The 17,967-nt window shown below is 47.2% G+C and overlaps 1 protein-coding gene across 2 annotated transcripts; it reads left to right on the top strand.

The window, feature by feature from the left end:
- The first annotated feature begins 935 nt into the window (after positions 1 to 935).
- CFAP107 (cilia and flagella associated protein 107) lies at positions 936 to 14,860 on the top strand. 2 transcript variants are annotated; one of them, XM_047871530.1, is made up of 5 exons: positions 936 to 1,258; positions 8,660 to 8,773; positions 12,055 to 12,232; positions 13,396 to 13,598; positions 14,649 to 14,860. In XM_047871530.1, the coding sequence occupies exons 1-4, from the start codon at positions 1,145 to 1,147 to the stop codon at positions 13,575 to 13,577; spliced, it is 588 nt and encodes a 195-aa protein (XP_047727486.1). In that variant the 5' UTR covers positions 936 to 1,144; the 3' UTR covers positions 13,578 to 13,598; positions 14,649 to 14,860. The 2 variants fall into 2 exon arrangements, with proteins under 2 accessions (XP_047727486.1, XP_047727485.1); XM_047871529.1 differs by lacking the exon at positions 14,649 to 14,860 and having other exon boundaries at positions 13,396 to 13,761.
- Positions 14,861 to 17,967: the final 3,107 nt, after the last annotated feature.

The raw sequence follows: 17,967 nt of genomic DNA, 5'->3' as shown, positions 1-17,967 counted from the left end.
ATTAACCATATTGAGGAAAGGAAACCAGACTCAAATGAATACATGCTCTACGGTTGCATTTATATCAAGTCCACAAATGGGCAAGGCTAAGCATTAGTGTTTAGGAACACACCCTTTGGTGCTCAGCCTATTTAAAAAAAAAAAAAAGCAAGGAAGTGACAACTGCAGGAGTCAGGTGGTAGAGGGAGGAGGCACGTGTGGCCTCCACGTGTGGTTTCCAGACTCCTTTGCTTAGTGAATAAACAAAATAATAGTCTTTCTCCCATCGGACTGGGTTCTGTGGGGATGGGACCCTGGTCTAGTCACTGATGCATTTATAGCTGCAGCTCAGTGCCCAAGATGTAGCATGTGGTCAGTGAGAGGATTATGGGATGAATGAGGACTAACCAAATGAACCATACAGCATCAGTTTGAGCACAAAGATAGGATTCTCTGTGGAAACTCCTTGGGCAAAGGGGCAGACAGGCACTGAGTGGAGCCCAAGGGTCTAGGCCTGAATCAGACTGGATTTAAATCCCAGCTCTCCCACACGTGGGACTTTCAACAGCTACTTGGTCTCTCTTTGCTTCACTGTTCTCATCTATAAAATGGGTGTAACGATGGATGGCACCTGCTTCAAAGGGCTGCCATGAGGATCAAATGGGTGAATGCATGCAGATATCTCAGAGTGGGCCTCACACATCAGTACTCATTATGTAGCGATAGAGTGCGACCATCTCAACTCACCCTTGTAAAGAGTGTCTTAAAGATGATGCCTCTCACAGGGTCACAGCACGAACACCAAGCCCTTCTGGCTCCTGCATTTGTGGTGGTTATTGCTGGTTTGATTTGCTTTTATGAGGTCAGTTTTGCTCCTGAAGAATCAGCTTCTCCCTTCAGGAGAGTATTTATACACAATCTATCACCATGGAGACAGTCAACAGTAGGGAATCCAAGATCACATCACCTCTCCCCTGGAGGCAGAAAGCAGACTCTCAGGCCCATCTATTTTGTGAAGTTGGCAGGGTGTCATCTCTATCCACTCAGAAGAGTGGCTGGGACGATAAGAGAGAAAGACACCCTACACTCAGCAACTTCATAACATCTACTCACCCCTAAAGCCTGAAACTGTCTCAAGTCTAAAGACTCGGGGCAAGCACTTACCATGCAGTTTTTGACTGCAGTAAGTCCACAGTCATTCTCTACCCCAGGCTGGAAGGTGGAGACCAAGTATTCAACCCGAGTGCTCACTGGAAACTGGGTGGAAGAGAGGAGGAAGGTAAGGAAAGGGAGAGAGTGGACAGAGGGCTTGGGGGATGGACTGGCAGGCAGAGGTAGGAGTGAGGTCATTACTATTTCCAAATTAGGGGCCATAGATAGTTACATCTTAAGAATGGGGCATTAGGGTCTCTGTGCTCTTCGGAGAGGAGTTACATTCAAGTAATCAGCAAGGTCCCTGGTATAGCTTGAAAACACGATAGTACAGGTATGAATATAGCTGTGCCTTACGGCATTATTTTCAGTGGAGTGTTTCTAGGCATCTGGTGCTCCCTGTCTCTAATTCCTCTGCATCTTGACCTGAAGAACATCCGTTCTCCCTGGCCTGGCCCTTCCCAGAGTGTGGTACTTGCCAAGGAAGGCTTGCCACTCTTCTACATCGATGTCCAGGGATGGGCTGCTGCTCTGTGGCACCTGTTTCACAACCTTGCCCGGCCTGTGCGTTTCAGTTTTTCTTTTATTTTTTTAAAAATTTTTAATTTTTTTATTTATTTTTGAGACAGAGAGAGACAGACCATGAGCAGGGGAGGGGAAGAGAGAGAGGGAGACACAGAATCTGAAGCAGGCTCCAGGCTCTGAGCTGTCAGCACAGAGCCTGACGCAGGACTCGAACTCACAAACCACGAGATCATGACCTGAGCCGAAGTCGGACGCTCAACCGACTGAGCCACCCAGGCGCCCCTCAGTTTTTATTTTCAAAACAGAACGAATGGGCTCTTGGTGTTCCTGTGTATTTTAAGGCCACAACAAAAATACTTTGCCTGAATTGGCCTACTTGAAATTAAATATCTTCATTAGTGGCAGTCAAGACTGAGCCACTTGAATGTCTGCAGAGACATGTAGACATCCTCATTTCTTCTTGGGAAATGAGCAAAGAAAAGAGAGTGAAATACAATTGGAGGCTTTGGTTTAAGTGTGGAGAAGGTTGGTGGTGACTTCTGAGAATTGGTAAAGGCTGTTTTCGGGGAGAACATTGGAATTCACCAGCCCTCTGGCTAGATGTGGTCTATGGCCATTGTTAGCTCTGATTTCACTTGGCCTTATTTGGGGAGTAAGGGTGTGTGTAAGAGAAGTTCCAAGGGCAAGAAGAACTGGCTGAGCAATCCTCCAGGCTCTTGTGGGTGAGGTAGTATCCAGGAATACTATGGGTTGGTCCTATACTTAGAAGAGATTGCATAAAGAGAGCAGAGTTGGAGTGATATCAGAAACTTGGTAGACGAGAAGCTCCAGATCCTTACTCTCCCATGGAAACACTTAAGAAACAACTATGGCCTGTCTAAAACAACTATACAAGAGCTCTGGGAAATAAAGGTCCACAGTGAACAAAAAAGGCCCAGTTTAGAAAAAGTCACGTTCAAAATTGTAGGAAATTCTAAGGTATTTTTAGTTGCTTTTTTCCCCCATTCTCTCCTTAGACAGCATAGTTCAGTTTCAGAGAAGCAGTGGCTTAGCGGCCATTCCCCCTCCCTTGAGCCCAGAGAGAGTAGAGGCACATTTTTTTTTTTTCTGCAAAGAGGAAAAGAGGGCTAAAATTTTTATTTTTTATTTTTTTACTTTTTGGACATCAAACTTTTTATTTTTATTTTTTTAATGTAGTTTATTGTCAAGTTAGCTAACATACAGTGTATGCAGTGTGCTCTTGGTTTCAGGGGTAGATTCCCGTGATTCATCGCTTCCATACAACACCCAGTGCTCATCCCAACAAGTGCCCTTCTCAATGCCCATCACCCATTTTCCCCTCTCCCCCACTGCCCCCCATCCACCCTCAGTTTGTTCTCTGTATTTAAGAGTCTCTTATGGTTTGCCTCCCCGTCTGTTTGAAACTATTTTTTCCCCTTCCCTTCTGCCATGGTCTTCTGTTAAGTTTCTCAAGTTCCACATATGAATGGAAATATATGGTATCTGTCTTTCTCTCACTGACTTATTTCACTTGGCACAATACCCTACAGTTCAATCCACGTTGTTGCAAATGAGAGGATTTCATTCTTTCTCGTTGCCAAGTAGTATTCCATTGTGTATATAAACCACATCTTCTTTATCCATTCGTCAGTTGATGGACATCTGAGCTCTTTCCGTACTTTGGCTATTGAATGGGGCAACGTTTTAATCTGTCTGGAGGCTGCCTAAAGAACTGGTCTCTGTTTTTCTTGACTCAGAGCTCAGATGGGGAAAAGTGTCATAGTTCATGTTTCAGGCCAAGAAAGGCTGTTGAAAGCAGACTAGTTACAGTGAGCAAAAGTTGCCAGGGGACTATAAACCAGTGAAGGTCTGAGGCCTGAGATTACAGGTAGAGGAATACAATGGAACATAAAGGGCCTTGAGAAGAAGCAGGGGAGACACTCTTTGGGAAATTAGGGCATTTTAAAGTAGCTGTGAATACAGACTAAATACAAAGGTACACACACACACACACACACACATACACGGGCCCAGGCAAGATGCATGCTCAGAAAACTCCTGAGAACTTAAGCCTTCCTTCATATCAGGCTGATTCCAAGCCTCAGAACATACCCTGTTAATTAGTGGAGATCTTCCCTTAAATGGAGCCAGTTTGCAAAGACTATGAGAGGGGGCTGTTTTTACAAATGTCCATGTTCGACAAAAAATTACGGGACATACAAAGGAATAGTCAAACATGGCCTACTGAAGGGAAGAAAACCAAGTGGGGAAAACTGCCCTGGGGAAAGACAGACATCAGAAGGACTAAACAAAAACTTTAAAAGTCTTAAATATGCTTAAAGAGCTTAAAGAAGACATGAACAAAGGAACTAAAGGAAATCAGGAAAATGATATATGAACAAAATAAGAATATCAGTAAAAAATAGAAATTATAAAAAGAAATCAAATAGAAATTATGCAGCTGAAAAATTCAATAACTACATTGAAAAAATTCACTAGAGGTGTTTGGAGAACTTGAAGAGAGATCATTTGAAATTCTTGAGTCTGAGAAGACCAAAAAAAAAAAAAAAAAAAAAAGAAAGAAAGAAAGAAAGAAATGTGAACAGAGTCTAAGGACTTATGAGACACCATTATGCAGACCTTATGCAGACCAGTATACACATTATGGGAGAAAAAAGAGAAGGGAGTAGAGAGAGTATATGAAGAAACAATGGCTGAAAAATTCCTAAATTTGAAGAAAAGATATGGGTCTACAAATCCAGGAAGCTCAGTGAATTCCAAAAAGATACATCCAAAGAGACCCACACAAAGACATATTATACTCAACCTGTTGAAAGTCAAAGACAAAGAGAGAATTTTGAAAGCAGCAAAATCAAAATGACTCATCACTGTACAAAGATGCCTTTATGAGATTATCTGTAGATTTCTCAGCAGAAACCATGTAGTCCAGAAAGGGGTGGGGTGATATATTTAAAGTGCTAAAAAAAAAAAATCCACAAAACTTATCAACTGAGAATACTATAGCTACCAAAACTGTCCTTCAGAAATGAAGGAGAAACTAAAACAGCCCCAAATAAACCAAAGCAGAAGGAGTTCATGACCACTAGGCCTGCCCTGTAAGAAACAGAGCAACGCTAGACAGTAACTCAAAGTCATATGAAATAAAGACCTCTGGTACAGGTTAAACACAGGAACAAATATAAAAAACACTATTATTGTGATTTTGGTTTGTAACTCCACTATTTTTTATGGGATTTAAAGACCAAATTCATAAAAATAATTATAAATACATGTTAATGTGTACAAAATATATCAAGATGCCATTTATGACATCAGTAACATAAAATGGGAGATGGCAGGGCTGTACAGGAGCACAGTTTTTATGTCTGAGCTGAGTCAAGTTGGTACCAATTTAAAATAGATTATTAAAATGATTATTATAAGTTTAGGATGTTATAGGCAATCTCTATGATAACTACAAAGAAAATATCTCCAGAGTATACTCAAAAGGAAACGAGAAGAAAATAAAAATGTGTCACTACAAAAAGTCAACTACACAAATGAAAGTAGTAATGGAAGAAATGAGGGACCAAAAACCCTGTAACAAAATAAATAACAAAGTAGTTAAATGAAGTCCTCCCCTGACAGTCATTACTTTAAATGTAAATAGATTAAACTTTCAACCAAAAGACATAGATTGGCAAATGGGGGAAAAAACCCAAACCTGGGATGCAAGTATATGACACACATGAGACAGTCTTTAGCTCTAAGGGCATGCGTAGGTTGGAAGTGAAAAAAGATATCCATACAAATAACAATCAAAAGAGAGTGGCATGGCTATACCAACATCATAAAAAGTAGACTTTAAGTCAAAAACTGTTACAAGAACCAAATAAGGAGAGTACATATTGAAGAAAGGGTCACAAAGAAATAGAAAATTTGAATAGTTCTAGAACTAGTGAGCAAATTGATTCAGTAATAAAAACATCTCCTGGGGCGCCTAGGTGGCTCAGTTGGTTAGGTGTCCGACTCTTGATTTTGGCTCAGGTCATGATCTCATGGTTTGTGGAATTGAGCCCCGCACTGGGCTCTGTGCTGTCAGTGAGGAGCTTGCTTGGGATTCTCTCTCTCCTTCTCTCTCAAAAAATAAACAAACATTTAAAAAAATCTCCCAAATGAAAGTCCATGACTAGATGGCTTTTCTTGTGAATTCTACTCAGTATTTTACTACTATAACATAACAAAGGCCATAAATGAAAAGCCCACAGCTATCATTGTACTCAGTGGTAAATAACCCAAAAATAATTTCCTCTAAGATCAGGAATAAGACAAGGATGCCTGCTTTTCCAGTTCTATTCAACATAGTATTAAAAGTTCTAGCCAGAGCAATTAGGCAAGAAAAAGAAATAACAAGAAATTGGAAAGGAAGAAGTAAAATTATCTCTGTTTGCAGATGAGGGATCTTATATGTACCAACCTTAGAGACCACACATACAGAGACAAAACAAACAACAAAAAAACCCAGAAAAACCTGTCAAAACTAATAAATGAATTCATCAAAGTAGCAGAATACAAAAATCAAATTGCAAAAATCAGTTGCATTTCTATACACTAAAAATGAACTATCTAAAAGGGGGATTTAAAAAATTCTATTTATAATAGCATCAAAAAGAATAAAATAGTTAGGAATAAACTTAACCAAAGAAGCAAAAGACCTATACAATGAAAATTACAAAATATGACTGAAAGAAATGAAAGTTTATGCCAATAGATGGAAATACCTCCTATGTCCATGGATGGAAAGATTTAATATCATTAAGATGTCAATACCACCCCAAAATGGCTACACATGCAATGCAATCCTTATGATCTTTTTTGCAGAAATTAAAAAATCCACCCTAAAATTCACTTGGAATCTCAAGAGACCATTCTCAAGAATAGTCAAAACAATCTTGAAAAGAAGTACAAAGTTGGAGGATTCACATTCTCTGATTTCAAGAATTATTACAAACTACAGTAACCAAATATTGATATATTGGCATAAAGGCAGTAATATAAACCAATGGAATAAAATAAAGAGCTCAGAAGTAAGTCCTCACATATCTGGTCAAATGATTTCAACAGGGATCATTAAATGGAGAAAAAACAGTGTTTTCAACAAATGGTGTTGGGAAAACTGCATATCCACAGGCAAGAGAATGAAGTTGGACCTTTATCTTATACCACATACAGAAATTAATTCAAAACGGATCAAAAAGTTAGATGTAAGACTTAAAATGGTAAAACTCTTAGAAGAAAACATAGGAAAACTTCATGACATTGGATTTAGCAATGATTTCTTGGATAGGACACCAAAATCATAGGTAACAAAAGAAAAAAAATAGATAAATTGGATTTCATCAAAATTGAAGTCTTTTAGGCATCAAAGAACACTATCAACAGGGGCGCCTGGGTGGCGCAGTCGGTTAAGCGTCCGACTTCAGCCAGGTCACGATCTCGCGGTCCGTGAGTTCGAGCCCCGTGTCAGGCTCTGGGCTGATGGCTCAGAGCCTGGAGCCTGTTTCCGATTCTGTGTCTCCCTCTCTCTCTGCCCCTCCCCTGTTCATGCTCTGTCTCTCTCTGTCCCAAAAATAAATAAACGTTGAAAAAAAAAATTTTTAAAGAATACTATCAACAGAGTGAAAAGGTGACCCATGGAATGGGAGAATATGTTTGCAAATATTACATATGATAAAGGATTAATATCCAAAATATATAAAGAACTCCTAAAGTTCAACAACAAAAGAGCAAACGAACAATTAAAAATGGGGAAAAAAACTGGAAAAGATATTCCTCCAAGTTATGCAAATGGCCAAAAAGCACATGAAAAGATGCTCAACATCACTGGTCATTAGGGAAAAGCAAGTCAAAACCGCGAGATACCATTTCACACCCATTAAGATGGCTAATATTGAAAAAAAAGAAAGAAAAAGAAAATAATAAGTGTTGGTGTGGATGTAAGTGAAATCAGAACCCTTGTACATTGCTAGTGGGAATGTAAAACGGTATAGCTGCTGTGGGAGACAGAAGCTATGGCAGTTGCTAAAAACAGTACACATAGAACAACCATATCATCTAGCAACTCCAGTTCTGGGTTTATAACCATCAGAACCAAAACCAGGATCTGGAAGAGAGAGGTTCATACATTATGTGTGTAGCAGCATTATTCAAGGCAGCCCAATGGTAGGATGGGTAAGCAAAAGGTAGCATATACATACAACGAAACAGTAGTCAGCCTTGAAAAGGAAGACAATCCTACCTCGAAGACACTATGCTAAGTGACATAGGCCAGGCCCCAAAGGACAAATACTGTAGGATTCCACTTGTGTGCGCTCCCCAGAGGAGTCAAATTCATAGAGACAGAAAGTAGAATGGGGGATGCCAGGGGCTGGGGAGGGAGCCATTTAATGGGTTCAGGGTTTTAGTGTGAGAAGATGATGTTCTGGAGACTGATGGTGTTAATGGCTGTACAACCATATCAATGTACTTAATGCTCCTGAACCGTGTGCATAAAAATGGTTGAAATGGTAAATTTTGTTACGTATATTTTACCACAATCAATGTTTAAGAACTGAACCAGGAGACATAAGATAATGGGGGGAAAAAGAGTGGAACTGGGAAGAGCGAGGAAAACAAAGAAGAAGAAAAGAAGGAGCCTAGCCGGAGTGGAGAGCAGGGAGAGAGAGGACAAAGGGAACAGGTGCAGACCATGACAAGTGGTCGGGTGACCCAAGGAACAGCTTTCCTGAGGCGTGGGTCTGAGCAGTGGGGTGCCAATGGCCTGAGCATGTTCCTTTCCAAGCTCTGGGAGGGAGGGGGCAAAATGAAGCCCGGCTTGTGTAGGCTGTTGCCCTGGGGTCATGTCTATCTGCCCAGCCTCCCATAGCCCAGGAGGGGAGGGGACGCTACAGAAGCATGAGAAGGTGCATCACAGAAGTTATCCTGAGTATTTGGTCTTTTTCAGTTCACCAAAGCCATGGAGGAAACACCTCAGTCCATTTACAGAAAAGAGTATGTCCCCTTCCCGGGCCACAGACCCGACCAGATCTCCAGGTGGTATGGCAAGAGGAGAGTGGAGGTAAGTGGGGGAGGTGGGGGCCCCACACTCAGGCCTGGGATCCCCTCCAGAGCTCAGGAGACACCACCTCCTTCTAGGCTCGGTTCCCTCTGGGAACACAGGAGCAGTCTCGCGGGCATCCTCCCCCACTGGGGGCCACTGACGGCATTCACCTTTATTTACAACCCACCAAATGTCAAGCCAGTAGCATTCCCTCTGCCCTGTACCCCAGCACTTTCTTGGATCATTTTCCCCATTCCCCCACACTTTCCCAACAGGAGGTAGGCAAAGGGTAAATACTGAATTAGGTGAACATAGTGAGGAAATAGGGTGCTTGAACGGCAGTGTTTTGCATCATCTATGCCCCAACTTCCTGTTCTTTTGTATAAAATCAAGGGCCATTCTGTCCTCTCCCACTCATTGAGGGCCTATGTGCGTCATTGTGTCACAGGCCTCCGGAGCAGGAAGCAGGGCACTGCATCCTCAGGACACGTCCCCCACCATGACCCATCTAACCCTTACCTGCCTAAACTCAGGGTGGGGGCCCACAGTGAGGGGTGGACATTGTCAGATGGAAGCATTTTGGAGCTGGAAGGGATCTGAGAGTTAGTTCAGCTTAGCACCCTCCTTTTCAGATAAAAAGGTGTCCCAGGTGTGGCCAATGGTTTGTCCAAAACCGTTTGGCTGGTTGGTAAGGGACAAAGCAGGTGGCCGGTCTGTAAATCAAGCAAGAAGTATCTTCATATTCCTTTACACTATCTGCTGGAATTGACTCTGTCTTCTGCATTTTGGGGGTCCATCTTAGTATAAATAGCAGCAAATTTTCAGCTCTGTGCTGGCACCGCTGGGCTGTGTTGGCATCTCTGGACAATCCTGGCATCTTTGGATTGCACTGACTTTCCTGGAGCACGCTGGCATCCACAGACCCTGCTGATGGTCTGGAGCTGCTGGCCTTTGCCACTAGCGTGCCAAATGCCTGTTAATGTAAGGAAGTCAAAGTAAAAACCCATGATCTGGGGATCCTGGTCCCCAGTTATCAATACATAAGAAGTACTTAGGCTAGTTCTCAATACACATTAGGTGTCCTCTCTTTGGACTCATAACAAACCCTGATAAGATAAACACACACACACACACACACACACACACACACACAGTCTGTTTAAAATTAAGAAGCCCCCTGCCAACATATACACAAAATAGAACCAAGCAATCAGATATTCGCTTCTAAGGACTCTGTTCAAATATCTGTGTGCCAGGGACCCTGGACACAGCGTTGCTTCTGAACAGCCATTTCAGTCCGTCAGCTGTTCTGTGGATTTCATTCTGCACCTCTCCCATCCCCCACCCCACACCTCCCCCTTCTTAGGCAAATGCTGATCTTCCTTCAAATTGACTTTGGATAGAAGGGGTTAGCATTCCCCAGGGAAAACCCCCTTCCTGTGCTTTGCCCCTAGGCAGGTGTATTAACCAAATTTTCTATGTTCTGTATTTTATTTTATTTTATTAATTTCTTAAAGTTTATTTATTTATTTTTGAGAAAGAGAAGAGAGAGTGAGTGGGGGAGGGGCAGAAAGGGAGAGACAGAATCCCAAGCAGGCTCCCCACTGTCAGCGCAGAGCCCGATGCAGGGCTCGAACTCATGAACCGTGAGATCATGACCTGAGCCAAAACCAAGAGTCAGACGCTTAGCCAACTGAGCCACCCAGGCTCCCCCTATGTTTTGTATTTTAGATGGCTTGACATCTTAGGGGCCTTGCTGATCCTGGAGAGACTGCCTTCCCAGGGCTTGCTAATTCCTAGAGATAGTACACAACTTGCCTATAAACAAGCTTTTAGGATACAAAGCAACCAACCCAGAGCCTATATCCCAACCACCTCTTTTATCTAACGCTTCTATGCCAAGTCAATATCCTTTTGCCCCAAATCACTCCAGGGCCAGGCACCAACAAGAGTGGGCACCCCTATAGCCCAGAGCCTGCTGAAATCATTCAAACTCTGTAATCCTCAACTCAAACTTGACTATCCTGCCTCACCTGTTCCTTCCCTTGGAAACCACATGGACAACCTGGGTCATGCTCTCTCTCTTCCTCTCCTTCTGGGTGTTTCCCTAATGTGGCCCCATGTGGTGTGGCATGTCTTTCAAAACTGTTTCTTTCAAAGGCAGCTGTCTCCCTCTCTGCCACCTGACCATACCTGATCAAAACAAAAATCCTAGGTACATAATCCAGACAACAGGGCCACACCCCAAACCAAGAGAAACTTGTGGCTGTTCTCCTTTCCCTGCCGTGATGCCTCTCCAGCACTTCCCTTGGTTCATGGGAACCCCCCCCCCCCGCCTCCGCCCATGTGCCCTCCCTGGCGCTGGAAATGTACTCTGGGCACCCAGTGATACGGATCTTGGGAACCCCTGCTTAATGTCTGTGCCTCCCCCCTTGTCTCCCTTCGGCATTGTGATCTGACTTATTTATGGAACCACTGCTTGAAATATTATGTGCAGTCAGCGTTTCCAGACCATAGCAGACACAGACCTCCCTGTTTGGTCCAGACAAGAGAACAGGCATGGAAATCCACATTATCTTCCCCTGTAAATCAGCCCAGTCCTCCAAGATTCCCTTGCAGGGCCAAGAGGATTTTCTTAGGAAAAGCACTGATTCAGGCAAACGTCCCAGAATAAGGAGAACATGGCTTTCTTCTCCTTGTAAATAACCCCCACCAAAGAAATCGCTCCCCAAGTTTCCAGCTGAGGGAGCCATAAATCCTTTGCAGGAGAAGGCAATTTATGGGGCATGCTCTGATTCTTCCCATAGTAACTGATTGAAATACAAGGTGCATATGTCAGGCTCGGTATTCAACGTCTTTCTCTCGCCATGGAAATAGGCACTTGGATGGATGAGACTCGAGACAAATCAAAGGGTATAATTTCAGATCACAGGGCAGCACTGAGATGGTTCTGACTCTTCCCATTCAGCTGGATGTCCTGACTTTCATTTTAATGTGTCCCCACTGCCCATTCTAGGGATGAATTGACTTGGCATGGGTTGGGGGCCCTCATACGGAGAACGGACCGCAGCCAAGATGGAATGTGTGTGTGAAGGTGAGCTGTGTCGGGTGGGCCAGACAACCGCGTCTCCCGTTTGGTGGCCCTGAGGGCCCAGGCGGCAGACCCTCGCCGCCGGCCTGTGGAGGCCTCCTCGCCATCAGCACCACGAGCCTCGGTGGCAACAGTTTCTGCCTCCGTCCACCGCCCCGTGGATGCCTTGCTCTGACCAGTAACACACCCGCTGTGTCTGTCCTTCCAGGGGCTCCCGTACAAACACCTGCTGACGCACCACCAGGAGCCCTCACACCGCCATCTGATTAGCACATATGACGACCATTACAACCGGCATAATTACAACCCCAGCCTGCCCCCGCGTCGCACCTGGAGTGGACACAAGTTGCTGTGGCTCCCGGAGAAAGCAGACTTCCCCCTTCTTGGTATTTGTATAATTCAGGATTTCCCCCCTGTAGTGGGCTGCGAGGGGTCCACAGCCGCGCAGGGCTGAGGTGTGCCGGGCACAGGCTGAAAGACGCGCAGCGAGGGCATCACAATGACCCGAGAGCGGGAGAATCCGTTTCCCCCCAGGGCTGCTGCCTGCCCCCGCCCCCTGACACAGAGGTGACGCTGGCCGTGCACTGGAGCCCTCACCTGCATGCACCATGGAAACATGGTCACCTGAGCACAGGTGGCGGGAACAACACCGCTGCACATTCGGGTCAGGCAGCTGTGCTAAATGGGGACTGTTACTTCCCAGGGGCCCTGCCCTGCAGAAGCACCTGAGGACACAGGAGTGACACGCAGGGGAGAAATTCCTGCCCTTGAGGAGTTGTCATTCCAGTGGGTCTCAGATCAGACGCCATGCATGCATAAGATACCTTAAGATCTAGTAAATACGGTAATTTTGGACAGGGATGTGCGTCATGAAGAAAACTTACAGGTAAGCAACAGAAAATGAGGCGGGTGTTTGTGAATTTCCTTCGGGTGGGACGATGCCGGATGGTCTTTCTGGGAGAGACAGCTGAGTCAAGAAGGAGGGAGCCATACAGGAGTGGGGGGGTGGGGGGAGAGCATTCCAGGCGAGGGAATGGCAAGTGAAAAGGCAGGAGTATGGGAAGACCACATCAGGGCTCGGAGGCCACAGTGAGGAGGGGGGCCGTGTCCTTCCAGCGGAACTAGGCCTTTGGAGTGATTTTTGTAAGAGAGGGCCTTGATCGGATTTACAGTTCAAGCTGCCCTCTTTCTCTGCACCCTATGTTTTGTACTCCCACCCTTCCACGCAAAGGAGCGCGGGTCCGATGGTGACCTGCGCGCCACGCCCCGTTACCCTGGGGTTTGTCCTCGACATCAGCCTTGGCACACCTGCACTGCTCGCTTCGCCGCTGGCCTCCATCCTTAACCAGTCACGGCGCTGACTTCTCCAAGGCCCACAGACCGGCGCCTGGTCCCTCCTGAGGACACAGGGAGCCGGCCCCCCGCAAGCCCTTCTTCCCTCCGGAGCCCGGCCAGCCTCGCTCCGGGAAACCCCCAGGGCCCCCGCCGCGCTGTCCCCCGGCCAGTCTACGCCCGGTCCCGTTCACGCAGACCCCGGCTTCTCTTGCAGCTCCCCCTACCAACTATGGACTCTATGAGCAGCTGAAGCAGAGGTGGCTCACGCCTAGGGCTGCCCCGAGGGAGAGCATTTACACCTCGTCCTACCCGAGACCGCCGCTGTGTGCCATGTCCCGGCGGGAGCACGCCATCCCTGTCCCTCCCCCTCGCCTGCACCCTGTCCCGCGCTTCTGAGAACGGCCACGGGCTGTGCAGGTGGGTCCGACCGGAGCCCCAATGTGCTGTTGGACCCGCCGGGCCGCAGGTGGCTGCAGACACACCCAGAGTGCTAAATCCGGCCCGGCTGAGGCCCCTAGTTCATGGTCTGTGTCCTCCAAACCCTCAGGCTCCTTTCTTTTCCATCCCATAATTAAAGCTCTTCCAGGCAATGGAGTGGCAGCTATATGCACAACTCTGCAGAATGTCAGGACTCTTAAGTTCCTCCCCCAGCCTTTCACGTGAGGGGGAACTGAGGCCCAGAGAGGTGACGTGATTCCTGCAGGTTCTCACCGCATAGACGCCCTCCAGGAGTGTCTGGTCCATGGAGAAGGGGGTCTGACCACGAGACCCGCTGCAGAACTCCGGGGAAGGGTCGAATGTGGTTATGGGGAGGGCGGGCACCCTGCAGGAGCTGGCCATCCGTGGGAGGGGGGAGGGGGGAGGGGGGTGCCCAGCACGTCGTCGTTGTCTCCCCAGGGGCTCAGAAGAAGGGAGACACACAGCATCTCCCCTCTACCTCCGAGCTCTCAAATCTTTTCCAGAGTTGAGTTTGAGGATGGGGGATTTTTTATTTATTTATGTAAAGATTTTTTTTTAACATTTATTTATTTTTGAGAGACAGAGAGAGACAGACAGAGCACAAGCAGGGGAGAGGCGGAGAGAGAGGTCAGCACAGAGCCCGATGCTGGGCTCAAACCCATGAACCGAGAGATCATGACCTGAGCTGAAGTCAGACGCTTAACTGGCTGAGCCACCCAGGCGCTCCAGGGAATGGGGGCTTTTTCAGTGAGTGTCTTGGAACAAGGATGGACCCTGACAGAAGGACAGGGCGCTGTCCTGGCTCAGGCACTTGGTGCTGTCCTCGCCCAGGATGGAGCCCCTAGAGGCATGTTCTGCCACTTGGCGTGGAGTCCAGCCTCTGGTTGAGAGCGGCCGGCCTCCTCTGTCCTCTCTCACTGACACGGTTGGATGGTCATAGCCTGCTTTCTCTGCATGGCCTTCCCTGCCTGATGCCTCCACCCTGATGATCTGCATTCATTACTGTAGGTGCAGTGCTCCGTGGAGAGTTGGTGCTGAATAATCCTTGGCTGGATGGATGAATGGACTGTTGTCTCTTTGGGGGCTCCTCTCTGGGCCCACGCTGTACCCCACTCACCACGACCCAGTCCAGTTCCACACTTTGAGCCTCCATATAGCTGCTCTCCCCAACCCCTGTCCCCAGGGTGGACCTCCATCCAGACCCCAGCCCATCCTGATGTCCAAAGACCCCTTATTCTTCCAAGATCTTGGCTTCTCCCACCTCTTTTTTTAAAAGTCATTTGCTTATTTTTGAGAGCAAGAGAGGGAGGGGAGGAGGGGCAGAGAGAGAGGGAGAGAGAGAATCCCACGTTAGGAGCCTGACACGGAGCTCGAACCTGTGAAATTATGACCTGAGATGAAATCAAGAGTCAGGAGCTTAACTGACAGAGCCACCCAGGCCCTCTCACTTCGGACTCGGGGAACAGCGAGCCCACCTAGGATCCTTCTGCCAGCATCAGAGAGGAAGTCACTTTTCTGCTCCTCCATACTTTAGAACCCGGCCATCTGTCCATGGCGGTGCATCGATGCAATTCTGAGTCTCTGCCAGCCCATCTCACATCTGCTACGACGAACAGTTGTTTTCTCTGCTTTGGAGAAAAAGGAATGCGTAGAAGTATTTTCCGTGATGCTTTTCCTTACATTTTTGGCACCTGCTACCACATTTTAGCAAATAATCAAGAAAAAAAAAAAAAAAAGCTGGGGCGGGGGGGGGGCGGGGAAAAACCCAAGTTAATATTTATTCTGGGTTGAAGGCCCGGGATCTGGGCCTAATTAGGTTATCTCATTGCCTTGTCACCACCACCATCTATAATACATGCCCCAATAGGGATTATAAATGTCATTTCTGTTTGCAGATGAGGGAACAGACCATAGAGATTAACTGCCCGGTCTGCAGTTGCACAGGGAATGAGTCCTAGGCAGGCTGGTCACAGAGCAAGCATGCTTAGGTCTGGTGCAAAACTGTCTTTTCAAAGAAATGCCAGCAGAAACCCTTGGGACCAGCTGGACACGTCGATCCGCCGTGCGTGTGGCTCAGGGGCACGTGTGTGTGGTTGACTTTAATCCTGTGCCACAGGTAATGTGACTCAAAGTGGAGGAAGACTGGGTTCGGGCTATCCCTGCCAGGGACACCTGCTGGCTCCGGGCTTCTCTAGATTGACCTCAGCACACTTCAGAGCCATCACTCATTTCTCCAAGCGTCTGTTCAATGACCTTGTCTTCCCTACGAGACTCGAAGCTTCCTGAAGTCAGAGCCTGGCACTGCATGCGAGGTGCTGAGTCATGTTTGTTGAATGAGGGATGGACCAGAAGAGGAAGAGGAATAAAGGATGTTGTGCCAGGAGAAGAGCTTCCGAGTGACAGCTGTGGGCTGGTGCCCAGCTGGACTTCCTCACCCCTCCAGGAGCCACTCATTCATCCCGTAAACATCCTCTGAGATCTGGTGGAGCTGGTGCCAACACAGAACCTTCCATCAGGCAGAGGAGAGGGCTCTTCAACCAATACAGGACAGGATAGAGAGAAGTTGGAGACAAGTGTATGGAACTCGGGACCTTGGGGACCAAGGGGTCATCAGGGAGATCAGTGGGGGCAGGGGTGCTGAAGTGAAGGGAAGCCCTAAGAGCAATAATGGGGGCATGGAGACAGGATATCAGGGAAGCCTACCCCGAAGAAGGGACATTTAGGCTGAGGCCGGGACATTGAGGGGACTGGCCTCGTGCAGGGGCAGGTGGGGAAGGGGGAGGGGCGGCTCAGGCTGCAGGAATAGCCTGTGTGTGTGGCTCCGTGTTGGGAAGGAGCTTGGCAGGTCTGTTAAGAGCCCAGAAAGCTGGTGTATGGGTTTCCTACTGCTGCTGTAACAAACACCACAAACTTAGCGCCTTAAAGCTTATTCTCTTGCGGTTCCGGAGGTGAGAAGTCCACTATGAGTTGGTCTGGAAGCTCTAGGGGTGACTGGGTTCCTTGTCTTTTCCTGCTTCGAAGGGACACCTACACGCCTCGACGCATGGCCCTTCTCTCTGTTTCCAGAGCATCAATGAGACATCTGTCTCTGCCTCCCTCTCAGGAGGACCTTTGTCATTACATTGGGCCCTGGATAATCCAGGATAACCCCCCCCCCATCTCAAATCCTTAGCCACATCTGCAAAGTCCTTTTTGAATATAAACTAACCTATTTAGAGGTTCAGGGGGTGAAGGTGTGGACTGTGGTTGGGGGCTGGGAGTGCATTATTCACCTGGAGCCTGGATGCAAGGCAGGTGCCCTCTGCACCCCGCGTGTATTCCATCACTTAAGCCCCAAGACATATTTAGTCCTTTCCAGGCAATTGGGGAGGTGGAGGCTGGGACTGAACAGACCCAAGGCCTGTGGCTGCCCGTACCAGTCAGTGCTCCCTCGCCTTCCACACTCACAGATTAAAAAGTGGCTGTAAACACTAGTCACCGGAAGTACTAGAACCAGATTAAGTGTTCAAAAACCAGACTACAGCATTTGTAACCAGATTAATAAATTGGGCTGCACAACCAGTAGCCGTGGCCCCCGTTAGACCAGGGTGGAGGATGGCCCAATCTTTTCCAAAGGAGTGGAAAGGAGAGAGAAACTGAGGCAGGGAGCCTCTTTTTCCCACATCCTCGCCTCAGCTCGCTTCTCCAGTTTAAGCAGCATCAGCATCGCTGGGCAGGGGTGGGGTTCTTGTCCTCTGAGTTTGTGGCTCGGTAGGTCTCGGGTGGGCTTGAGAAGTCCCATTTCTAACAAGTTCTCGGGTGATGCGGATGCTGCTGGTCTGGGGAACACACTTTGGGGACGGCTCTAGCAGGCTGCCCTCTTACTTCAGTTGCGGGATGTCTTGGGAATGACAGATTCTGCAGTGAAAACAGTGTAGCAAACACCTGGACCTGATTCTCTGTAAGGCTTCCTCCAGCTGCACTAGGAGGCCGGGTGTCCAGAATGTATTACAAAGTATAAAATGAGCAGTGCATTCCTGGGTGCTGGGACAGCATGGTGAAAGGTTCAAGAGCACTGGCAGCCATGCCTTAGAATTCCAGTTTCACCAGGGATAGGCTGTGTGACCTTGAAGTAGTTACTGCCCCTCTCTGAATCTCTCTTCCTCCACCAATGGGTGCAAATAACTGTCTCTAACGCAGATAGAAATACTGAGGCCAGACCTTAGTACGTAATATATCCTCCATAAATGGTGGCAACTCTCGTTCAATAAAGACAACAGTCAAGAAAACAGCCAAGGCCACAGAGAACAAGTCTAGCCAGCCGTTCCCTCCATCAAGACACGATGCT

This window comes from Prionailurus viverrinus, chromosome C1 (genome assembly GCF_022837055.1).
Source record: "Prionailurus viverrinus isolate Anna chromosome C1, UM_Priviv_1.0, whole genome shotgun sequence".
Lineage (NCBI taxonomy): Eukaryota > Metazoa > Chordata > Mammalia > Carnivora > Felidae > Prionailurus > Prionailurus viverrinus.
Note: the sequence above shows the minus strand (reverse complement) of the source record. Positions and strands in the feature narration are given on the sequence as shown.

Coding starts and splice junctions, on each gene's coding strand:
- CFAP107 (XM_047871530.1), top strand. CDS start 1,145: ATGCAGTTTTTGACTGCAGTAAGTCCACAGTCATTCTCTACCCCAGGC. Junction 1,259..8,659: donor GGGTGGAAGAGAGGAGGAAG/GTAAGGAAAGGG, acceptor GGTCTTTTTCAG/TTCACCAAAGCCATGGAGGA. Junction 8,774..12,054: donor ATGGCAAGAGGAGAGTGGAG/GTAAGTGGGGGA, acceptor CTGTCCTTCCAG/GGGCTCCCGTACAAACACCT.